Source organism: Pantherophis guttatus, chromosome 2 (assembly GCF_059756535.1).
Source record: "Pantherophis guttatus breed Tessera chromosome 2, ASM5975653v1, whole genome shotgun sequence".
NCBI classification, from domain to species: Eukaryota; Metazoa; Chordata; class Lepidosauria; order Squamata; family Colubridae; genus Pantherophis; species Pantherophis guttatus.
In genome coordinates, this window is record NC_142064.1 from 115050749 (window position 1) to 115075726 (window position 24978).

Genomic DNA, 24978 nt, shown 5'->3' on the forward strand with positions numbered 1-24978 from the left:
GTCATGGAATTATCTTTTGTGGCCTTCTTACAAGCAAAATCGATGAAGCCAGATTCACTTAACAACCATGTTCCTAATTTTAACAACTGCAGTGATTAGCAACTGTGGCACATAAGGTCATAAAATGAGGCAAAATTCACTTAACAAATGTTTCACTTTGCAACAAAAAATTGGGCTCAATTGCGGTTGTAAGTCAAGGTCTACCTGTAAGCAAAAAGCAATACATGCAAGGAATAAGACTAGGAAGGCCCAGATTCACAGGATGAGCTCAATATTTACCTCACAGGGTTGTTGTAGGGAAAAATAAAAAAAGAAATGCTCTGTAGTGTTTTGACCTTCTAAATGAAAGATGAGATGTCATAGTGGTTAAGGCACCCAGTTGGAAACAAAGAGGCTGTGAGTTCTAGTCCTGCCTTAGGCATGAAAGCCAGCTGGGTGACTTTGGGACAGTCATTCTCTCTAAATAATAAAGGTGGGATATAAATAAACCTCAGATACTAAAATCCATAAAATGAGAATTTAAAACTTCCCAATTTGCAGTATGAATTGTTGAGTTCCAGCTTTTCCAAACGACCTGGTATCAATGGACTAAAAACATTGACCATGTTCCCAGAATATTCATGAGCCCAAGATTGGAAAAGCTTTAAACTTCCCTTGGACAACCCTCCAGAGAAAATACCAAGTAGGTACAGCAGGAAATAGTTAGAGACATCTTTTGCAACTGCTCGATGTAATATATCCAAAGACAAATATTCATCTAGAACCATGTTCATATTATCTTGTTAAACCTTGATTCATAGCTAACTGGTAGCAATAACTACCAGTAGCTGAGTTTCTACAATATATCAACCAGAAACCAAACAATTTACCTTGAGGCTTAATGCTGAATAAAGACTCTATATATGTAACCCAAAATTAAGGTTCTAGTAGTTGATTGCCCAACTTACTTTTATCATTTCCAAGTAAATGATTTCCTTTCACAACAGCTTAGGAGGAGCAACTGCTTACTCTTATGGTATGTACTGTATGACCATGCAAGGTTGCAAGTTCAAATAAATAGAACTATTTTTCAGTGATCACTCAGGAATGACAAGTATGCCAAGGCAAAACCACTGTGGTTGATGCCATGGGAATAAAGAAGAAGCTAACAATCCTGGTTCGTTGTATTCACTTTCCTTTGTATTTCATTTTCACTTTTCCTGTGAGCACCTACATGACTCCCCACATTCTTATACAAAGTCGCAAGAATCTCTGCACAGGGTCCAATAAACACACACTGCTTCATAAAAGCCTTACTTGCAGTTATAGGAAAATATACCTATTTTACACGAGGCCTGTGATAAGAGGATTGTAAACCAGGTAACAATTTTCCAGCTGCAACTGGAGCAAGAATTTGGTAGGAGTGAAGTTTGGACAACTGAGGATCCAGATCAAGAAAGGGTACCTGCCCTTTCTAGAGAGCAATTGATGAAGGTAATTAAGGTGATGAAAAAAAATATCTGCTATGGACATTATGTGTACAAACTGGTCTTTTTTGCAATTTATGACCTGAATAGTTTTAGTCTACAAGTTGTATTTTTAAACTGGCTATACTCAACACACCCAGAAATGGGGAGGGGGGGGGAATCCTCAGGATAGGCTTTTACATACTACAGAACCCTTTTAGAAATAAAAATAAAGAATATCCACACCATACAAGTCAAGATTTAATTTAAATCTATTTAAAGAATACCATGAATTAGGAAAGAAAAGACAGATGGGATAACAACTGGATCCCAGAGTGAAAAGGTCAAGAGACTGGCTTTTTACAAACATTGCCGAGTGGCTTCTTTGGAGCATTCCTTGAGAGAAGAGCTAGTTAGATGGATATTCCCTAGCAACTGTAGTTGAGTTTGATCAGCCAGCCCCATTTCCACTTCACTGTTATAATCCATGATGCCACAATGCATCTAAACAAGGCTACAGATCCCTCAGGGCTCAACCGAGGAAGGGGAAACAGTAGGTACAGGTGGAGTCTCTTTCTGTACCAGCTCTGGTTCATCTTCACCATCGTGTGGAGGATGGACAAGCACTTTGTCTAAGATACCAAATTCCTGGGCTTCCACAGGACTCATGTAACGATCTCTCTCCATTGCAGCCTCTGTAAAGACAACACATTTTAACATGATCTTGGTTAAATACAGATAATCATTCACTCAAAAGTACATTTACTAATGGGCCTATATATATTTACTCCCATGCAAGACTTCAAGTACATAAACTAGGGCAGCTTTAGAGAGAGAGAAATTTGTGAGAGGAAAGAAGCAGGGATGAAATCTAAAATTCGTTACTACCAGTTCTGTGGGCGTGGCTTGGTGGGGGGGTGTAATGTGACTGGGTGGGCGTGGCCAATTTTTTTTTTTTTTAACTTTTTAAAGCATTTTTTCTACAGCCTCTTTGGTTGAAGATGTTGCAGAAAAAAATGCTTTCAGGAGCCTCTGACAATCAGGCAACTCAGCTGGGATCACCAGAGGCTTTTAAAGGCATTTTTTTTTCTACAACCTCTTCAGCCAAAGAGGTTGTAGAAAAAATGCTTTTAAAAGCCTCTGATGATCCCAGCTGAGCCGCGCAATCATCAGAGGCTTTTTTTTTACTTTTAAAAGCATTTTTTCGGCTGAAGAGGTTGTAGAAAAAATGGTTTTAAAAGTGAAAAAACAGCCTCTGATGATCGCGCGGCTCAGCTGGGCATGGGGCCGGGGCACAGGGATTTTTGCTACCGGTTCTCCGAACCACCCACCACCATCGCTACCGGATTGGGCGATCCGGTCCGAACCGGGAGCATTTCACCCCTGGAAAGAAGGGAAGGAAAAACTTTGTTAGTTGCAGAAAAGACATCTCTCCCAAACCATGAAATTCATCTAGGTGCCAAGCGAAAGACAGATGGAAAGTGGTTAATGAAGAGCTTCTGTTTTATCACGCTGCAATCTGAAAATATTGACTTTTAAAAGTGGGAAACAATCTAGGCAGGAGGTTGGCCTTCCTACACTTAGCTACTTGCAACTGCTCCTAACTAAGACATAGGTCTGGCTCTTCCCCAGCCCTCTTGCAGTGTTGACTGCTGGTTCAACTTCAGGGGAATGAAAGTGCTTACCAATCACATCCAGGTTCTGCTTGGTGTGTTTGGCATAGATGACATTGATCTGTTTCTTCAGTTTGAGGATTTCTTCAGCTTGGATGGCAATGTCTGTAGCTTGGCCCTGTAAGTGGAAGCGGACAGAAAATATGCATGGCTGCCTGCTAACACATTTTAAGCATCACTGAGGCATATGAGGGGAACATATGATCTCATTTATGTACCTGCCCACCTCTATTTCTAACTTCATGTGATCAGTGCATGAAGATACTAAACTGGCAGGAATAGCCAACACCCCAGAAGACAAGCTTAGGATCCAAAAAAATCTTGACAAACTTGAAAAATGGGCCCTATCCAACAAAATGCATCTTAATGTGGAGAAAAGCAAAAGTTTACATTTAGGCAGGAAAAATCAAAGGTATAACTACAGATTAAGTGAGACCTGGCTCAAAAATAGTAGCAGTGAGAGGGACCTTAGAATCCTAGTGGATGATCATTTAAATATGAATCAGCAATGTGTAGCAGCAGCCAAAAAAGTTAATACAATCCTGGGTTGTATAAACAGAGGCATAGAATCAAGATCACATTAAGTATTAGTGCCACTTTAAAAAACCCTAATAAGACCACACCTGGAATACTGCAACCAGTTTTGGGCACCATACTACAAAAAAGATGTTGAGACTGGAAAAAGTTCAGAGAAGAGCAACTAAGATGATCAAAGGCCTGGAGACTAAACCATATGAAGAACGGCTACAGGTTTTGGGTCTGGCTAGTCTAAAGAAAAGAAGAATTAGGGGTGACATGATAGGAGTATTTCAGTATTTGAGGGGCTGCCACAAAGAGATGGTCAAATTATTCTCCAAAGCACCAGAGGGCAGGACAAGAAACAATAGTTGGAAACTGATCAAAGAGAGAAGGAACCTGAAATTAAGGAGAAACTTCATAACACTAAGGACAATTAACCAGTGGAACAGCTTGCCTTCAGAAATCGTGGGTCCGCTATCACTGGAGGCTTTAAGAAGAGACTGGACAGTCACTTGTCTGAGATTGTATAGGTTCTCTGCTTGAGCAGGGGGCTGGACTAGAAGACCTCGAAGGTCCCTTTCAGCTCTATTCTATTCTTCTAAAATGCAGGTTATAATCACAATGGCTACATGGGGGTATACAGACATCTCTAATTGGAAGCAGCAAGGCCAAACTTACCCGGGCCCCACCTGAGGGCTGATGGATCATAATGCGAGAGTTGGGTAGGGAGTGGCGCATGCCTGGTGATCCTGCAGCCAGCAGCAGAGAGCCCATACTGGCTGCTTGTCCCACACACCATGTGCAAATAGGGTTCAGGATGTACTGCATGGTGTCATAAATAGCTAATCCTGATGTCACTGTACCACCTACAGGGAGAACCAATTATAGTGATTTTCAGATAAGGATAGAACAACCTTAGTAACCTAAAATTTCAGAATAAAAAAAACCCTGAGCATTTTTGAAGATAGCTAAGAAAGCTTATAAGCAGAATACAGGTAGTTCCCAACTTACAACCACAACTGGGGCTGGAACTTTCTTCATTAAGTGAGGTGATCATTAAGTGAGTTGCACCCACAATTTTTGCCACATTTATTAAATAAATAACCATGGTTAGGTAAATCTAGCTTCTCTCTTTGACCTTGCTTGTTAGAAACTGGCTGAAAAGGTCACAAATGGCAATCACTTGACCCTGAGATTCTGTATCCATCCTAAATGGCTAGTTGCCCAAATTTTGATCCCGTGACCATGATGAGGACCAGTTCCACTTTTTTTAGTGTTGTTGTAATTTCAAATGTTCAAACAAACAAACAAGCAAGCAAGTGGCTATTTGTAAAGAAAAGCAAAGTAAGGAAAGATTGTGACAATTAAATACATGCTTGCTTTGAAACATGGCTAGATTTGTACAACATACCAGGCTGAAAAGAAGTTAGTTTATGGCTTATGTGTCCTCCACAAAACCAGCCAATGTGATTAGTTTAGGGTATGGTATAACTATTATTAAATCTTGGGGATGATGACTTGTACACAGAAAGCTGAGCATTTCCAATCTCAACTTCACAATTTTTCTGCAGCAAGAATTCTGCACTCTAAAGCAGAACAAGAAACACAAGATCATAGTGATTCACTTCTTTTGACTGAAACAAAGCAGACTGGAAGCAGGCAATAATGAGGAAGCACTCTTTAAAAAAAAGGGAGAAATTAAAACAGATCACAATTGTTTGTGTTTCCATCACAGAGATCACTGCCATGCTGGGAAAATGTTAATTTAAAAAATTGTAACTGTGTTGACTAAAGTGGCCTTGCCCAACTTGGCAATCTTTAAATGGATTACATCCCAGCCAGCCAGTATGACCAGTGGTGGCTGAGATACAGCAAGAGTTGTAATTCAGCACACCTGGAGGGCATTATGTTAGAAAGCAACTAACCCTATATATTTGAGCAAAACAAAAGATACAAGACGGTGGATTTGCTAGCAAGGAGAGAATGAATTCCTCTGTAGCACCTTCATTTTGAATATCACTCACCTGGGCTATTTATGTACATATGAATGGGCTTCTTATTGCTTTCTGACTGCAAGAAAAGCAGTTGTGCAATGACCAAGCTTGCAATACCATCATCAATCTGTAATAGAGATCACACAAAGCAATGGATTATAGCATGAATAATAAATTCAATTTCCCAGTCTTTTTGCTTTCTTTGAAGTGGCCAACCCAAAGTCAGAAAGGGAATCTCATCAGCTCAAAAGAGACAGAAGTTGTCTTCAAGATCTGGGCCTTCAAAGGCAAACATTCTTTAAAATTCAAGAGACATTTTAAAAAGTGAATAATTGGAAATCAATTATCTAAGAAAAGCCTTAGAGTTTAAAAAAATTAATGTGGTTAAAAATACTCTATATCCTGCATTATATATGCTTATACAAAACTTTGCTTATTTTTTAAGTCTGCATAATTTCCTCTGGATTTGCTAGTTATGGAATAGTCTAAGACTTGTCTGTTGGTATAAGGAAGCTTTCTCAAGCCATTCTTCTAGGTACTCAGAATTCAGCATCATCCACACATTTTTCATTTATGAATAGTAGAAACCTATTTTTCAATATAAATAAATTCCTCAAAATATTGCACAGTCTGGTCTTATTACCTTCTGTGGGAATATTTCATACACTTACCGGTCCCATCACACAGACAATGCGCTCTCTCAGAAGGCGTGAGTAGATGTCATAGGCTCGTTCACCACGGCCCTGAAACAGACTAAAGGTCAGGACAAGTACCGTATTTTTCAGAGTATAAGACGCTCCGGGCTATAAGACGCACCTACCTTTTTTTGGGAGGAAAACAAGAAAAAAAATCTGCCTCTCCTTCCCAGCAATTTGCCTCCTTGTAGCAAACAGCTGAGGTGGCAATAGGCTATTGCAATCCCTGCAGCCTGAAACAGCTGATCCTCAGGAGGCCAATCCAACAATCAGCTGCTTGTGCTAATCAGGTTCTGCTGAAACTGAAACAGGCTGTTTGCTGCAAGAAGGCAAATTGCTGGGAGGCAGAGGCCAAAGGGTGAGGGCCGGCGGGGCTAAATTCGTGTATAAGACGCACCCAAATTTTCACCCTCTTTTAGGGGGGAAAAAGTGTGTTTTATATTCTGAAAAATATGGTACACTCCAAATACAAGAGTGGAGAAGAATCCTGATATTCTGCAAGATGACTCTGACACTACCTCAAATAAAACTGTTTACTGCTCAGGATAACTGAACAAGATTCTTCACATACAACTAAAGTTAAGCAGCCCTGAAAGATATCAATAGAGCTATGTATAAAGGAATTGAAAGAAGGATCAATGATCAAAACAGAGCTTTCCAACTATCAAGGATTCTTAAACAGAGTTAATGCATTTTCTGTCATCTTGATAACTGGATGTTTCATTCACGATTCTTCTTTTCATAACAATGAAAGGCAATAGAAGGCAAAATCTCATCATTCAGTAAGGGACATTTCATTACGGAATATAAGAGGAATGGAATGACAGATCTATCTGCAATAATATTTATTTTCTGAAGAATTTTCAAGTTATTAGATCTCCATTAATTTTGTCTTGATGTGTCCACACCATGCTTCAACTCTTCCCCTTTTCTCCAATGACTTATCATGTGCCTGAAGTAAAATGTTACCTACCAACAGAAAATAGATAGTCTAGTTTCCTGCCTGCTTCCTTTTATCATATTTAGAAAATGATACCCACTTACCGTCTGTTCCACTACAATAGGGATGAGAGGAACGTAACTCCTGGGAGTTTGATGGAGCTTCTGGGACAAAGAGAGCCGGTGGCATCCCAGCCGTATAGGGTGCTAGGAAGAAGAATGAGTAGTTAAATATATTGTCATTTGTCTACCATTTTTGATCTATCGTCTCAGCCTGGTTCTCATTCCTAGTTTATTTATTTATTTATTTATTGGTTCGATTTATATGCCGCCCTTTTCCGGAGACTCAGGGTGGCTTACAATGCGTTAAGCAATAGCCCTCATACTTTTTGTATATACCTGCTTAGTAGGGCTTTCGGTCCCCCCCAAGCGGTGTTCTTTTTTATACAAAGTCAGCTTATTGCCCCCACAAACCGGGTCATTTTACCTACTTGAAAGGATGGAAGGCTGAATCAACCTTGAGCCTGGTGAGATTTGAACTTGCAGTAATTGCAGGCAGCTGGTGTTACTTAACAGTGCTTTAGTCTGCTGCGCCACCAAGGCTCTAGTTGGGTCTCTTTCTCAAAAGTTGTTAACAAAAAACTTATCACCTGCCCCCTCTACCTACAGGTATATACAAATACAAATTCACATCCTGAAAGTGAGGGGAGCAAAATTCCTTGCCTGAGTGAAAAGGCTTCAAAGAGCTAAGCAAAAAATTAGTTCCCTGGGTTGTTTTTACGCAGAAAACGTAATGCGCCATTTTAAATCAATTTGTATGCCACCTGATTGTAAAGTAACTCTAACCTACCAATGTAACTCTGGCCTACTATCTAGAAGGGCAGAGAAGTATTTTTGTGAAGGATGACAGTGTATAAAATCAGAAAGAGCAGCCTGTAAGAATAATCTGACATGATCCAGATATACATCAAGTTACTCCCATTATTCTCATCTGCACAGTGACATCTGAGAAAAGGTAGTCTAAGTAGGAAAGATTATCTATTTACATAATGATCAACCTCTAATCACATTGTATACTTGAAGATGTGCAATTTCAAGACAGAAAATAAATACCTTCTTGCACCATATTATCTATGCTGCCACAAAAAGCGAGAACCATTAGAGGAGTATCTTCAAAGAGATTAAACAAAACTACAGAAAGCTACAGGGGAAAAGTATGTACCAGTTTTTATAAAATGTGCCAGCATAATATGACTATACCGATCCAGTGTATTTTACTACGGGGGCAGGGGTGGGTTCGACTGGTAAAGATTCATTTCATATCCTGCTTCTGGTTTTCAGAAACATCTGACCGGTAATACTTGGAACTAGTAGTTGTTGCGGAGAATGAGATTTGATTGGTTTAAATATATATATAATTATTTAATGCCGTTTGCTATTTCCCAGAATATTTTAGTAAGTTTAAGGAGGGGAACGTCTCGCACCAAAGATCTTTTCAGTGGCTTATCTCCCACTCCAATCCCCCATCCGAGCATTGCCAACTGCGACCCGCTCCCGCAAAGCTTTCTACACATGCATTTGCCCTCACCACTATTCTCTGCAGCATTCTGCCCCGGAAGGTCTTTCCTTTTGATGCTTCCCACGTGTTAGGAAGCGGGGTGGAGTATAATCGCAAACCGTCGCATGCGCCGCGTCGCGATGCATCATGGGAAATGTAGTGCCAGAGTGCCTAGAGGCTAATACAGCTTGCTTAAATTGCTTTTTCATCGACTTCCCTTTGTAAGAGAGCCTTTTCGTTTTTCACAAATGTAAATAGGGGGCTGCAGATTCTCGTGCACACGTTGAGCTATCTCAACGTAGAATTTATTTATTGTAATATTTGTTTTATAGAAAGGGCATTTAGCGTGTATCGGCAAACATGAGCCATATGCATGGTTACTGAACTCAAAAGTAAACGTGCAAGAGGGTCGATAGAAAGGATAGCAATCTTTCTTGTGTTGTTGTTCCTCTTTTCACAATAAATAACCGTGTCTGGGGTCTCTTGCACACAATATTTTCTTTCCTCGACTCCAAAGAGTGTTTATTCCACAATAACGATGACACCCAGAAAATGCAAATGTTAACTGTGGTGGTTAAATGTACCTGGTAGCAGAAATTGCAGAAGCGTTCCGTGAGGATCCGACAGCGCATTGAGAACTGCAAGTAACTTGGGCCTCGTTCCTAAAAAATTAACTGCACCTCAGTGAATATTTTGAATTAGACTCAGAAAGCAACCATCAATAAATGCTGTTGTTTCAACAAGTGATGAGATCACACTCCTGTATGGTCTCTTCTCTAACTAAGGGTGCAGCTGGTTTACCAACCAAGCTGATAAAAGGTCAGCCTTGCCACAAATGTTATATGGCTGTCTAGCAAAAATGCCAGATCTGAGAAAAACTGTTCTGTAAGGGGAAATTTAGCCCTTTCGAAAATATCCAGATTCCTTGAACTCTGAAATCTAGCCCCTGAAATTAACAGCAATTCAATTTTATCCAAATTCAACTTCAGCCTGTTTTCCCTCATCGAACTGCAGTGCTCTGGAGATATCCATGTCAGAGTTCCAGGAAATATTATGTACTTTACACATATATCAACCAGAGGTGGGTTTCAGCAGGTTCTCATCAGTTCTGGAGAACTGGTAGCAGAAATTTTGAGTGTTCGGAGAACCGGTAGTAAAAATTCTGACTGGCCATGCCCCCATCTATTCTCTGCTTCCCAAGTCCCACCTGATTTGGAGGAAATTGGATATTGTAGTAGCCTTCCCCTGGATTGGGGTGGAAATGGAGATTTTGCAGTATCCTTCCCCTGCCATGTCCACCAAGCCACGCCCACCAAGCCATGCCATGCCCACCAAGCCACACCCACAGAACCGGTAATAAAAAATTTTGAAACCCACCACTGATATCAACAATTACTTTTCAATAGCTTTATATAGATAGTTGATAAGGTAGATAAGAAAGATCTTGAGGACAGTCTTCTCTGAAGAAGTCCCGAAGGATTGAAGGGATATCTCCTAATACCACATTTTGATAGCATCCAATATGGTATGAGCAGAATAATTACAAAGCAATGCCTCTAACGTTCAACACTCTCCAGTGCTCCCAAAAGATTTCATGATCTGCTAAGAAATCCAGGAATCAAATGGAAGAAGGCCACAATCATCAATATCTCCCTCATGACTGCTGCTGGTCTAGCCAGTGGCTGAATTTAAACTAGAAAAGATCTTGATAAATATATCTTTTTCTAAGACAGGAATGCATAGCTGCAGGGGCATGCCAAACTTTTTGCAGTATATTGAGGTCCACTTTCCAAAAATGTGCCAGGGGTTCCTTACAAAGAGGTTTTACAGTTTTAAAAGGTGTTTTGGGCTTTCCTGTTTGTTCGTTTGTTTTACTGCTTTTATTTCATTGTTTCTACATACTATTTTTATCTTTCTATAAAAATCAGAGTTTGGCTTAAGATGGGTGGCGATATAAATGTTTTAAATAAATAAATTAGGATGATTCAACAGAATAGACTTAAATGGGCACTTTAGAAATAAATGAATGCAATAGTAAGAATTATGAGATATGTTAGGGATAAATGATCGTAATATGTAAGAATTACGATATGTAATGGTTTTGTTAAACTCTTAATGTTCAGAAACCTTCTGGAATGTAGTACAACTATGAAATCCAGATCTGAGAATCATTGCAGCGAGCAACCATAGCTGTCAAGCGGGCCTGGAAAATCTTGATGTGATAAGACCAGAATATACAAAGGAACTCATATTCTGAGCAGAAATCCATTTTGTGGAACAGGATCCCTAATGGTTTCTCAAACAGATTTTTGCTCAGAATAAGTAGCTGAATGAATGTATGCCTATCACCACCCTCTAGGTTTCTGGAATTGGTGAAATGTATTTCCTGTGCAGAAGGGATTCAGGACACTTTATCTTAACTTTGATATACATTTTAGGCAGAAAGTTAATACAGTTTAATTTTTTAAAACAAATCAAGGGAAAAAAAGATGTAAAAAAGACTCTAGAAAGAATGCAAAGAGCAACAAAGATGATTAGGGGACTGGAGGCTAAACATACAAAGAATGGTTGCTGGAGTTGGGTATGTCTAGTTTAATGAAAAGAAAGACTAGGGGTGACATAAACAGCAGTGTTCCAATATCTCAGGGGTTGCCACAAAGAAGAGGTAGTCAAGCTATTCTCCAAAACATCTGAGGCAGCACAAGAAGCAATGGATGGAAACTAATCAAGGAGAGAAGCAACCTAGAATTAAGAAGAAATTTCCTGACAGTTGGAACAATTAATCAGTGGAGCAACTTGCCTCCAGAAGTTGTGAATGCTCCAACACTGGAAGTTTTTAAGAAGAGATTGGACAACATTTGAATGAAATGGTATAGGATTTCCTGCCTGAACAGGGGGTTGGAGTAGAAGACCTCCAAAGTTTCTTCCAACTCTGTTATTCTATATATTCTATATTCTAAAGGTTTCCCTGAGGGCGCTGGGCTCTTACCAACAATCATTCCTCATATTGTAAAGCTCTTGTTCCTGGTTGAATTCATTTTTCAGTTCTCATCCTTGTTGTCAAGGCCAAAAAGCCTGGGATATTCTTGATGCTTGTCAAAGTTTTCTTTGACTGCAAATCCAAGACAAAGGAAATAACATTATGGTGCAATCTGCTCCTCATGTAACAATTCCATGTATTACAGCAACAGAAAAGCTCTTGCTCTGCAACAATTCCTGTTTGTCATACATTCAGTCCAGACATAGAACAGAGTGATAATTCATAATTAGGTCTCTAATCAAGGTCAGAATATGCCCTCCTACATTTCACAGATAGGCTTCTGTCTTAGAAACCTGTTCTCACCCCATAATTCACATCTCAATACATCCATCCCAGCAATGAATGATAAAGGGAAATTTCCAACCTCTGAAATGCTGTTCTGCCACATATAATAATTTATTCAAAGCTTGCTGCCATAGCCTGTATTCATGAGCTATACAGAAGGCTGTTGCTACTGTGCTTTATGCTGCCTTCACAAGGAAGAAGGCTTTCCAATACACTAGTAATAAAAATTCCCTTTTGACTTGCAGTTATAAACATACCTACTGTTCAAACACAGGCAACAATCTTATCTTTCAAACAAGATATTGCCAATGGGAAGGAAGAATGCTAACATCGTAATAAAGAATTTCATGCCCCTGTTTTATGGTATTAGCCTCCTGGAGAGGAACAAAAAATAAAACAAGATACAATATATATGGAACTTTACTCTGGGAACCATGTGCCTTTTTGTTCTCTCTTCCTCTCTAGTTACATTCAATCCCACAAAAATAAAGATATGCAAAAGCCAGCTAGTGCAGCTTCCCACAAGCTGGTGCCTTATGAATTAATTGGGTTTCAGTGCATTTAACCCTCAGTCGCTAATTCTCTTATGAAACCTGTAGATTATGAACATTGAATTCCAATAATTCCAGAGTGCACCAGATTGTATAAATTATGAATAAACATGTTTGCCTCTTAATAACTACATTCCCATAACACATGTAGCCAGTTACTTAGTTAACCCAACTTTCTAGGTTTTACAAGACATGCTGAAGTGTAAAACAGGAATCCAGTACAGACTGTGCATACAAAATAGACTAAAATGTGCTTGGCAAGTTTCTGATACAGTATGTCATGCAAAATCAATGTCTGCATGCAGCTGATGCTGCGATTAAAGACTTGGCAATCTTCAATAGTCAGGGTAGACTTTGAGCAGACCCTTGTAAAGCTTCACAGTAAACAACCTTATAGTATTAATTAAGTCCTAGGAGGAGCAGGGAAATGCACATCACTCAAAGTCCAAGAAACTGCTTGAATCATTACAAACTAAAGAAAAGGCTTTGAGAACCTGTCTGTGTGTGATGTAGCAGTTAAGATGTTGGCCATGGAGCATTGAGACTGTGGTTCTACTCTCCCTTGGGCATGGAAGCCAATGGGTGAGCTTGGGCCAATCATTCTCTTAAGCAGGTCAGGTTCTGCAACAAGACAGCTGACAAACAAAATTTTCTATGCATCGTGCATTGATGGCTTTGTTGTACGAAGTAGACAAGTGCAGTGCAAAAGAACAGACCTTACTACCAAGTGGGACAAAAGTTAAGAAAAATGAATGAATGAATGAATGAATGAATGAATGAATGAATGAATGAATGAATGCATATTGTGACAGAATCCATGGATCAGACCCAATAACTGGCACGAGTCAATCATTTGAATAAGTCTCTTTTATTTACAGGTTCATCATTACATTGCATGCTACATCTGGAAGTGAGCTTCGAGGGAGGATGTGTCTGCCTTTTATGCTTGTGGGCGGAGATTCAGGTAAGGGGTGGTCAGTGGGTGGTACTGACCAAGTGAGCATTGTAATTAACCCTTGCACTTCTGTGTCCCTGTTAACCCCTGGCATGGGTAAGGCATTTATTCCTGACAAATCCCCCTCTAAATGCCTGACCTGTGGTTGTGTGCCTGACTGTTTGGATGTTGCCCAAGGGCGAATATTGAGTTTGGATACCAGGTATGTGTGTTGCCTGCCCTGCAGTGGTTTCGTGAGTATGTCTGCAGTCTGTTCTTCTGTGTCGCAATGTATGGCCTTTACAAATCCGATTTTAGAGAGCTGTCTCACATGTTTGTACTTTATGTCAATATGCCTGGATCTCTGCCCTACCGCATCGGCCATGGAGATTTCTATAGCGGCCTTGTTGTCTTCGTAGATGTTTATCGGATACGCAGGTTCGCACCACACGCTGGCGAGTAGGTCGTCGAACCAGATGAGGTTGTTTGCGGCCTTGGATAGGCATATGTATTCCGCCTCTGTGGTTGAAGTGGCCACTAAGTTTTGCTTACCCGTGTACCAATGCACCGGACTATTGTTCAGGTAGAATACGTATCCTGATGTGCTCTTCCGGCTTTTGGTGTCACCGGCCCAGTCAGCATCAGCAAAGCAAGAGAGGACGGGCTCGTTGGACGGCTCTGGCTCTAGGACTAGGCATGCGTCGGCACTTTGCTTCAGGTACCTCAGCACCCTCTTTACAGCGTCCCAGTGATACGTGGTGGGTTTGCCCACGTGCCTGGACAATAGATTAACTGATAATGCAATGTCTGGCCTGGTCCAGTTGGCAATATATAAGAGAGAGCCTATGACTGACCTGTACAGTGTGTTGTGTTCAAACTCGGGTGATTCACTATGCGTGTTTTTTAGGAAGTCCGGCTGCATAGGTGATTCACATCCCTTGGCATCTGCCATGTTGCATTTGTGTAGTATTTCTTCTATCTTTTCTTTCTGGGACAGTTGAAAGCCCTTAGGTGTTTCGTTGACCTGCACGCCTAGGTATCTGTTTATTTTCCCTAGGTTCTTTAATGTGAAGTGTTCACTTAGTTTACTGGTGAAAGCATTACGGTTCCCTTCGTGTTTACTGATGTAAAGTATGTCGTCCACGTAGACTAGGATGTATTCTGGTGAATCCCCCTCTCTCCTAGTGAAAAAGCAGTTGTCAGCTACGGTTGCTGTAAATCCCATTGACTTCAGGACCTCAACCAGGCACTCATACCAGCGTTTGCCGGATTGCTTCAGTCCATATAGGCTTTTGTGAAGTAGCCAGGTGTCCCTCCTGTTGGTCTCTTTACTGTGTGGTGCCCTAACGTATATTTCCTTATCTAGGTTGGCGTGCAGGTAAGCTGTCTGTACGTCGAACTGATGTACCTCTAGTCCCAGCAGGGAAGCGATGACCAGGGCACTCTTGACACTTTCAGTTCTCACGGTTGGCGAGTAAGTGTCAGTGTAGTCTTCTGGGAACCTCTGGGCAAATCCCTGGGCAACCAGTCTAGCCTTGTACAGGTTCTGACCACCCTCCAGGTTCTTGATTTTGAAGATCCACCTGGTGCCTATCGCATTTTTGCCCTCTGGAACCTCGGCTGGAGTGTAAACTTCTAGCTTTCTCAGACTGTCCATTTCCTTGGCCATGGCCGATTCCCATTTTGACCTCTCTTCAAGTGGTAATCTCAATACCTCATCGTATGAGTTAGGTGTGATATGGTTCGTGTGTATGTGCATCACGTAGTCATTTAACCTTCTTGGTAATTGGTTTCTGGTTGACCTGACTGGCCTATCTGTCGTCTGTTCGGTGTCATGTAAGTACCTGGCTTCCTTTTGTGTTAATGAGTCTACACTTATCTTGGGGTGATTCCCTTTCCATTCCTCAACCTTGATGCCTTGGAGCTTAGGTTTGTGTTCCTTCCTTACCTGCCTATCTGCCGTTTCGTGTTTGTCCTGCACTTGCTCATCGGGCCTAGCCTCCCGCCTGGTGGATACCTCGTTGAGGTGTATCCTGGACCAGTTAGCCTGTTCATGGAATACCGCTGTCCTAGAGACCACGAATCTATCGTCACTGTCCACAAATCTGAACCCCTTGGTACCTGGCTCGTACCCCATGAATCTCAGTCTCCTGGATACCTTGTCCCCTTTCTTGCGCAGCTGTTTGGGTATATGAACATCAGCGGTTACGCCGAATACATGTAGGTGTGCTATTTGTTGTACATGAGCTCATATGGCGTTTTGTCTATTACGCTGGACCAGGTTCGGTTTAACGTGTAGTTTGAGTAGACTAAGGCCTCAGACCAAAAATGTTGACCAATTCCCGCGTCCTCTAAGGCGCATCTGATCATGGTCTGTAGCGTGGAGTTCCGTCGTTCTACCACGCCGTTCTGAAAGGCTGAGAACGGGGATGACGTAAAGTGAAGCACGCCTTTGGATCTGAGCCAATGAGCGAAATCTTTAGACAGAAACTCTGATCCTCTGTCTGTCATGATTTGTTTGATTTGGGTGTTGTTTTGAGTCTCTACCCTTTTGTAGAACTCTTTGAATTTTTGGAAGGCCTCATCCTTTTGTTTTAGTGTGTAGACGAAGCCATAACAACTGTAGTCGTCTACGATGGTGACGAAGTATCTTTTCTGGTATTTGATGGACGGCCTTAGGGGCCCCACAAGGTCCATATGGACTAAATTGAACACTTGTTTGGAGGCGCATGAGGATTTCTTAGGTCTGGGCTTGACCTTTAACTTAGAACATTTGCACACCGAGCACTCGAGGTAATTTTCACAACTCTTTATTTTGATGCCCTCGGTACAGTTGGCCATTTTTTGGACTACGGGGAAACTGGCGTGCCCTAGTCCCCGGTGTAGTAAGTGAGCGCAGCCATCATGCATGAGTTTGCCTATCGATGGTCTTCCCTGGGTGTGTTCGGTGGTGTGTGTCTCATGTGTCATGTTCTCCTCGCTCTCTGTCTCTCCCTCATTCGCCTGTTCTTCCCCCTCTTTGTTCTGGTCAGTGTCCTTTGTGCATTCTGAGTTGGTGTATATGCTGGGTGTGTTGCTCTCATGGAATGTTATGTATGGTAGTCCTTGCTTGACTGTCACTCTACCTACACTTTCTCTACCCTTGCTAACGTGAGCCTTCCCTTCTGCGAAGGTTACCTTGATCCCTGATTCTGCACTGAGTTTTAACGCAGCCAATATGTTGTGGGGTATCTCTGGAACCAGTAGTACCCCCTCTATTTTCCCTATGCCTGGCAGTGTAACCACCCCCCTGCCTGTTACCTTAACCTCGCTTTGGTTTGCGACCTTGATTGAAAAATTCTCCTCCGTGAATGAGGAGAGTAGGCTTTGGTTATAGGTCGTGTGATGGGAGGCCCCAGAGTCCAGGAGCCACGAGTTGGTCTCCCTATCCTGACATGTTATGTGGGTGCGCTCCCCTATCCCATATAGTGATCCTGTTCTGCTGTCCCGTGAACTATCCCTGTTCCCTCTCCTGTCTCTGGGGTTGGGAGAGTCCCTGCGTCTGTACCTCTCCTCAGAAGTGTGCCTCTCTGTCTGTCTGAACCTATGTTCTGGTCTACTTCTCTCTCTGTAGTTTTTGGGGCAGTCTCTCTTGAGATGTCCCCTTGACCCGCAGCTATAGCACTCTGTTATACTATGCTGCCTGTCTTGGAAGGCTACTTTCTTTTCGTGTTTATGTTCCCTGGAGGAGCCAGAGCGGCTCCTTTTCAAATTGTCTTCAGCGATCAGTTTGTTAGACAGCTTCTCAATGGATAGGAGACCTAGACTAACGGTATCTAAGTGTGCTAAGAAGCTGTCCCATGAGTGATCTAAAGAGTTAATTATTACACTCTTCATGATCTGGTCTGATATGACTTCCCCCCTAAGATGTAGTTCTGCCCTGGTAGCATTTAGGGACACCAGATGCTCACTTATGGGGGTCCCTGGTTTAACTCTGGCAGAGAAGAAGTCTTTGGAAATCTGTGTAGTGGTTGCCACACTTTCACTGTAAAATAACCCAAACATTTTTTGTATGATTTCTGACACGGTAAGATTGTGACCAATGCTATGGTAAATAGTGGGAGATATGCTAGAGATTAAAAGGTAAAATGCCCTATGGTGCATACAGTCCAACTCTAAAGTCCATGGTCTCTCTGGGGGGTCATTAATAAAATGTGACATGTTTTCTTTTAGGAACACCACCTGAAGCTGCTGTGACCACTCTAGGATATTGCCCCCATCCATCCTCAACTTTGGAAAGTCACTTGGTAAGTTCCCAGCATTAGTTGTAAAATTACTTACTGCAGGCTGCTGTCCATGGTTCTTTATGTGCCTATAGCAGCAAAACGGCATGGGAACGCTTGCCAGTAGTTTAAAAGTCCCGCTTTGTAATTTTTTTCTTTTTTCTTCTTCTAGGTGAAAGAGTGCATGTGCGAGGTCCATTTCAGCTCTGCCGTCGTCGTGGAAGGACCTGTTCATCGCGGCTCCGGCGTAGAGGCCTCTGTCGGTTGGGTAGGCCTCGGCTTCGGTCTTGGGGGTCCAGGTGTGCTCCGGAAGGTGTCGTCCCGCAGCGGCTTCTCCGAAGTGAAGGTCCTGGTGGCGTTGGGGCCCCGGCGACGAATGCAGGTAGCTGCCCCAGTCCCTGCGTTCCGGGGTGCGCGGCCTGGGCGATCGGAGGCGCGGCGTTCTTGGGGTGCATAGGGGGGATGGCGCGCTGGTGTGGGCATCCGTGGCCCTTGGGTGGGTATTCCGGTGCCCCTCTCCTCGCTTCCCCTTTCGTTTTGGTCCCTCCGGTTTCCCTTTAGAGATTTTGAGGCCTGGGCCGAAGGCGGCGGCAAGGGTCTTCATGGCCTTATCGACTTGCCGCTCGGTCGGGGTGTAATCGGGGCCCGAATCGGATTCTGTCCCCTCACCCCGGTCGCTTTCTTCATCACTCATGGTCGGGCATTTTTCGTGCGCCGGCCATTTTGAATTCTGGCTGCCGATTGGATGGGGGTCGGTCATCTTGTCCAACCACGTGGTCAAAGATGGCCGCCGTTTCAAATTTTGAGCGGGGCTTCGGGGCTCGGTGACTGTTGAGGGGTCCTTTTGGGGCGATCCACTCACCGAGTCCAGCTCCTCGAGCTCCGGATCTGAGTCTTCCTCGCTTCTCGCCACCTCGCGGTCCATTATGAAGCTCCGCAGGTCTGCGAGGAGGTTCTTGTCGCTGGCTCGCTCCTTTAGTAAACGTAGGACGTTGAGTCGCAGCTTTTCTTCCTCCCGGTCGTCATGGTCTGCTACTTTTCCTTTCTTGATCTCCCCCTTCTCTTCTGTTGCGGTGGCTTTGGGGGCGATTGAGGTTTCTACCTTCCCTGGCGATCCCGTTGGGTTGCTGTCTCGTTGCCTTGGAGGTGTCGCCATCTCGCAGGTAGTGAAGTGTCCTCGTTGCGTGATCTGGAGTTATTGGGTCATACAACCATCCTCTGCTACCATATTGTGACAGAATCCATGGATCAGACCCAATAATAGGAGATACCATCAATATTTTGTTGTTGCTTTGCTGCACTGCCACTGCCCCTGACTAATGTAACTGCTGGAAATTATTAAAACAATGATAAATAAATCTGGATTTTTAAAATGTTGTGTATGAAGTTGTATAAAATTATGAAGCTGTCCAATGATGACTGTCCATTTTTTACTATATCTCATCAAGATGGTGCCCTCTTAAAGTGTTGGAGTGAATCTCCCATCAGCCCACATTAGAACTGACAGCGCTGGCTGAGGGAGATTGGATTTTGTGTCCAAGAAGAATATCAGCTTTGGGTAACGTAGAACCTTGTCCCAAACAAGCACCTCAAAAAGTATAAGACAGCCCTTCTTCAGCACCAATATAGGTAGTCCTTAGCTTACGACAATTTGTTTAGCAACCATTTGAAGTTTCACAGCATTGAAAGAACTGACTTATAACTTGTTCTCACACTTATAACCATCACGGTATCCCTTACGGTCACATCATTGTGATTTGAATGCTTGGCAATCAGCATGTATTTACAACGGTTGCAGCATCCTGAGGTCATATGAAGGCCATTTGCAACCTTCCCAGCTGGGTTTAGATGAGCAAGGTCAATGGGGGAAGCTGGATTTATTTAATGGATATAGTGAAAAGAGTGTAAAATTGGGCACTACTCACTTAACAACAGTATCCCTTTTTTCTGGAAGTTCTGTTTCCAGTTGTAGTTATATGTTGAGAACTGCCTATAGAGCTTGGAGGATGAAGGTGTAGACTCCATCACAGTGGTAAAATGTAAAATTTGTTACTACTGGTTCTGTGGGCGTGGCTTAGTGGGGGGTTAATGTGACTGGGTGGGCGTGGCCAACTTTTTTTTTTTTACTTTTAAAAGCATTTTTTCTACAACCTTAAGAGGTTGCAGAAAAAAAATGCTTTTAAAAGTCTCTGACGATCAGGCAACTCAGCTGGGATCGTTAGAGGCTTTTAAAAGCATTTTTTTCTACAACCTTAAGACGTCGTAGAAAAAATGCTTTTAAAAGCCTCTGACGATCCCAGCTGAGCTGCACGATCATCAGAGGCTTTTTTTTTTAACTTTTAAAAGCATTTTCTCAGGTTGTAGAAAAAATGCTTTTAAAAGTAAAAAAAAAAGCCTCTGATGATCGCGCAGTTCAGCTGGGCAAGTGGGGGGCAGGGATTTTTGCTACCAGTTCTCCAAACCACCCACCACCATCGCTACCGGATCAGGCGATCCGGTCCGAACTGGGAGCATTTCACCTCTGCTCCATCATCTCTGGTAAAATTGTTCTGCAAGAGACTTATCCTGGTGACTCATTACAAAGTAGAGAAGTAGCAAATTGTCTTAAACCAACCTTAATAGTATTTGGCAAGTGATGACTTGTCTTCATAACTCCATTCTTATAAAAAGGCCATTTTTCTCCAACCTAATTGCCTCCAAGTATGTTGGACTCCAACTGCAACATCCAGCCAGATTGAGAAAACTGTTCAAGAATATGAATAATATCCAGAAACCTATTGACTCCAAGAATTCTTCCTTTCCCTGCTTTGTCTGAAGAATATAATCAGGGTGATTGGTTAGAGGAGTATATTCAGCTTTGCCTTACATTCTGGCATTTGTATGGTCAGGCTGTTTGTTCAATATTTTATTTATTTATTCATTTATTTTATTAAATTTTTATACCGCCCTTCTCTCGAAGGACTCAGGGCGGTGTACAGCCAAAAATAAAACCCACAACTATATGAAAGTTAAAAGACAATTTAAAAATATTAAATAATTTGGCCAAAAGAGCTAAAATAGAAACCACCCATTAAAATAGCATTTAGGCCAGCCCTGCTTGGTGAAACAATAGCGTTTTGAGGGCGCGGCGAAAGGTGCGCAGGTCGGGGATCCTACGAATCTCGGGGGCAGCTCATTCTAGAGGGCAGGTGCCCCCAAGAGAAGGCTCTCCCCCTGGGGGTTGCCAGTCGACATTGTTTGACCGACGGCACCCTGAGGAGTCCCTCCCTGTGGGAGCGTACTGGTCGATGCGAGGCTATCGGTGGCAGAAGGCGGTCTCGTAAATACCCAGGTCCTAAGCCATGGAGCGTTTTAAAGATGGCAATCAACACCTTGAATCGCACCCGGAAGACCACCGGGAGCCAGTGCAGCTCGCGCAGGAGCAGTGTTACATGGGAGCGTCGAGTCGCTCCGACAATCACCCACGCGGCTGCATTCTGGACCAGCTGGAGCCTCCGGGTGCTCTTCAAGGGGAGCCCCAAGTAGAGAGCGTTACAGTAGTCCAGGCGGGAGGTGACGAGGGCATGAGTGACTGTGCGCAAGGAGTCCCGGTCCAGAAAGGGACGCAACTGGTAGATCAGGCGAACCTGATAAAAAGCCCCCCTGGCCACAGCCATCAAATGGTCTTCTAGGGCTAGCTGCGAGTCCAGGAGGACACCCAAGTTGCGAACCCTCTCTGAGGGGGTCAAGGTCTCTCCCCCAATAGTCAGCTATGGGACTAGCTGACTATGACGGGACGCCGGCAACCACAGCCACTCGGTCTTGGAGGGGTTGAGTCTGAGTTTGTTTCTCCCCATCCAGATCCGTACGGCCTCCAGGCACCGGGTCATCATGTCAAGGGCATCATTGGGATGGCCCGGGGTGGAAATGTACAGCTGAGTATCATCAGCGTACTGATGGAAATCCACTCCAAAACCACGGATGATCTCGCCCAGCGGCTTCACATAAATGTTGAACAGGAGGGGCGAGAGGACCGACCCTTGTGGCACCCCACAGACTAGGGGCCTCGGGGTCGACCTCTGCCCCCCTCTTGGGTATTATTTGGGTATATTTATTACCCAAATTCCTAGTGAGTCATAGTCTATGACCTAACTTTGTCTCAGAAAGAAAAGAAACACACCATTTTGGCTTAGTACTATAACTGCAGGTATAAAAATGTCTGAAAAGAATGACAGAATTACACAATTAGAGTTGGAAGGGACCTTGTAGGTCTTCTAATCCAGCCCACTGCTGAAGCCGGAGACCCTGTACTATTCTGAACAAACGGCTGCCCAAGATCTTAAAACCTCCAGCGATAGAGTGCCTACTGATTAATTGTTCTCATTGTTGGGAAATTTCTCCTTAGTTTTAGATTGGATCTCTTTTTGATAAGCCTCCATCCATTTATCGTAGTTGTTATTCTGCCCTCAGGTCTTTTGGAGAATAGGTGGACCCTGTCTTCTCTCTGACACCTCATCAAATATGGGAAGACTGCTATCATGTCACCTTAGCCTTTCTCTTCCTTAAACTAGACATACGCTGACAATTTTTTGTTTGCCATGTTAAAAGCATTGCTATTAAATCCTAATATCTTGGCCCTCACACTACTCACTCATGAAAAAGGCTGTGTGTGCTTTCCAATGTTAGTTCCATACATACATACACACCAACAAGAATGGAATTGCTAAAGCTCTTTTCTGTGGCCTGCAGAACCTGTGCAGATTCAGCAGAAAAGTACGATATAATGATGGTGGAATTTTTTTAATTTTCAATGACAATCCAAAATTCATTGGGAATTGATCTGAGAAGGCACTTAAGTCCAAATCTAGATAATTAGAGGGGGGGAAACACCAAGAAAAAAGACCCACAATCTTATCTCTGCCTGTCCATCAGCCATGAAAATCACCATGATTACAATTATCATGGTAGAAGGCATGATTTTTCTATATCAGAGAGAACATGAACATCCTAAACATTACCAGTCCTGTTATCCTCTTGTGTTGTAATAAACTGGTCTTCTTTCCCTTTGTGTTAGTTTATTTAGGCCAAATAAACTTTATACTGCTTGTAGCACTGACAATTCCCTCCACCTGTCCCTGTCCCTGGTTATTTTTTTTTTCTTATCTTTTTAGCTATTTGGTCAAAACCTTCTCCTTCTCTTTTGCCAATTTTAATAGTAAAATAAGTTACCTTATTTTATTTTAATAGTAAAATAAGTGGATTAGGCCTAGTAGAGGCTTACTGCACATTTTTATTTCCTGTTTTGTGAAGAAACACCTACCAGAACATTATGTCTGGTTTACTTTGGCCATGTCATGCATGCAAATTAATTGGAGAAGTCAATGAATGGTTAGTAGACAAAGAAGAAGGGGCAAACAAAGAACATGCTGGCTTGATGATATCAAAACTGATACAAGATGAACTTCCAACAACTGAAAGAAATTGTGCTTAACAGAATAGCATGAAGAGCACTTGCCTATAAAGTCACCAAGAGATGGACATGACTAAACAATAACATACATACCGTACGTAAGAGAGGAAAGGACATAGTCCCACCCATAAGCATCTAGTGAGATTAGTATCACATATGTCACAATGCCATGATATATTGCAAATGTATAATTTGTGTCTGAAATTACATACTTTACATAAAATGAAGTTTGTAAAGATGACCTGGGTGCAGGGGTGGGCTGCTGGGGGTTCGCAAGGGTTCGGGAGAACCTCTAGCTAAGATTCTGTGCAGTTTGGAGAACCCCCAAATCCCACTCCTGGCTGGCCCCACCCACCCAACCTTCCCCTCCCAGGAGTCCCACGCAGCCCGTTTTGGATGCAGGTAAGTGCAGGGCGTGCACAGAGGCTTGGGGAGGGCAAAAAAACGGGCCTACTGGAAGTTCGGGAAGTCCGGAAACAGCCCCATTTCTGGCCTCCAGAGGGCCTCCAGAGCCTGGGGGTCAGGGTGGGTTCTACTTACCTTTGCTACCAGTTTGCAACAGAGCCGCGCGCATGCTCTTCTGCACAAGTGCAGAAGCATTTTGATGATGTCAGGGTTAGTGGGCAGAGCCTCCCGCCAGGTTTATTACTGATTCTATAGAACCGGTGCGAATCGGGGGCAACCCACCACTGCTGGGAGGCTGTTTTCGCCCTCCCAGAGGCTCAAGGAAAGCCCCCGGAGCCCAGGGAGGGCAAAAACACCCCCCTGTCATGGTGCAGGAAGCCGACTAGGCCACGCCCACCATGTCCACACCGACCCAGCAACTGGGCAGAGAACTCCTTGCTAAAATTTTTGAAGTCCACCCCTGCCTGGGTGGCATTTTTTTTCTTCTGGTTCCCTACATACAGCATTGCTCCCTCCCTTCTCAGTCACCTACTTGCTCTGCTTCTAAGGCTGGCATACTACCCAGTTGGCTCTCTGTTCCACATTTTGCTTTGGGGCCCCTCTCATTCATTACTGCCATCATTTTATGAGAGGATCACTCTCTTCCCCATGGTAGCTATAACTCCCATGATTGATACACTCTAGTAAACATTTCAAGAAACTGTTCTCCAGCTTTAACTCCCAGTGCTATTCTTGGCTCTCTCTCCAGAACATGCATGCACAGAAAACCCAGGAAGGGGATGGGTGTGGGGGTAGAGAGAAAAGGCTGGGAGATTCATTATTAGTATTAAAGATTACACTTGGTTATGATTTCCCAAAAAACTAAAAAAAACAGAAAGAGTGGCAATGGTAGCCTTGGTAGCTACCAAGAGCCTTGGTAGTGCAGCAGACTAAAGCACTGTTATTAACATCAGCTGCCTGCAATTACTGCAAGTTCAAATCTCACCAGGCTCAAGGTTGACTCAGCCTTCCATCCTTTCTAAGGTAGGTAAAATGAGGACCCGGATTGTGGGGGCAATAAGCTGACTTTGTATAAAATATACAAAAGTATGAAGGCTATTGCTTAACGCATTGTAAGCCGCCCTGAGTCTCCGGAGAAGGGTGACATATAAATCAAATTTTTTAAAAAAAATTCTAGAGTTTAAGGATCCCAACTCCAACCTGTTAATTCATTTCAGGCTGGAAAAGGC

The 24978-nt window shown here is 43.0% G+C and overlaps 2 protein-coding genes across 2 annotated transcripts; one reads left to right on the top strand and one right to left on the bottom strand.

Moving 5' to 3' along the window:
- Nucleotides 1–1693: 1693 nt before the first annotated feature.
- CLPP (caseinolytic mitochondrial matrix peptidase proteolytic subunit) lies at nucleotides 1694–8923 on the bottom strand. The gene is made up of 7 exons (XM_034434424.3): nucleotides 8854–8923; nucleotides 7371–7472; nucleotides 6303–6374; nucleotides 5662–5758; nucleotides 4316–4503; nucleotides 3131–3236; nucleotides 1694–2140 (listed from the first exon to the last, which is right to left on the bottom strand). The coding sequence occupies exons 1-7, from the start codon at nucleotides 8869–8871 to the stop codon at nucleotides 1971–1973; spliced, it is 753 nt and encodes a 250-aa protein (XP_034290315.1). The 5' UTR covers nucleotides 8872–8923; the 3' UTR covers nucleotides 1694–1970.
- Nucleotides 8924–8973: 50 nt separating this feature from the next.
- LOC148115279 (uncharacterized) lies at nucleotides 8974–19268 on the top strand. Its single transcript, XM_087888593.1, has 4 exons — nucleotides 8974–9044; nucleotides 13578–13663; nucleotides 17846–17919; nucleotides 18068–19268. Exons 2-4 carry the CDS (start codon nucleotides 13627–13629, stop codon nucleotides 18350–18352), a joined length of 396 nt encoding a protein of 131 aa, XP_087744719.1. The 5' UTR covers nucleotides 8974–9044; nucleotides 13578–13626; the 3' UTR covers nucleotides 18353–19268.
- The last annotated feature ends 5710 nt before the right edge of the window (nucleotides 19269–24978 follow it).

Bases quoted from the DNA above. Each gene is read 5' to 3' on its own strand.
- CLPP (XM_034434424.3), bottom strand. The intron at 6,375-7,370 runs GTAAGTGGGTAT...AGTCTGTTTCAG, and splicing joins CTATTGTAGTGGAACAGACG to GGCCGTGGTGAACGAGCCTA. The intron at 5,759-6,302 runs GTAAGTGTATGA...TCTCTATTACAG, and splicing joins TTGTCTGTGTGATGGGACCG to ATTGATGATGGTATTGCAAG.
- LOC148115279 (XM_087888593.1), top strand. From the start codon at position 13,627: ATGTGTCTGCCTTTTATGCTTGTGGGCGGAGATTCAG. The intron at 13,664-17,845 runs GTAAGGGGTGGT...GTTTTCTTTTAG, and splicing joins GCTTGTGGGCGGAGATTCAG to GAACACCACCTGAAGCTGCT. The intron at 17,920-18,067 runs GTAAGTTCCCAG...TTCTTCTTCTAG, and splicing joins CAACTTTGGAAAGTCACTTG to GTGAAAGAGTGCATGTGCGA.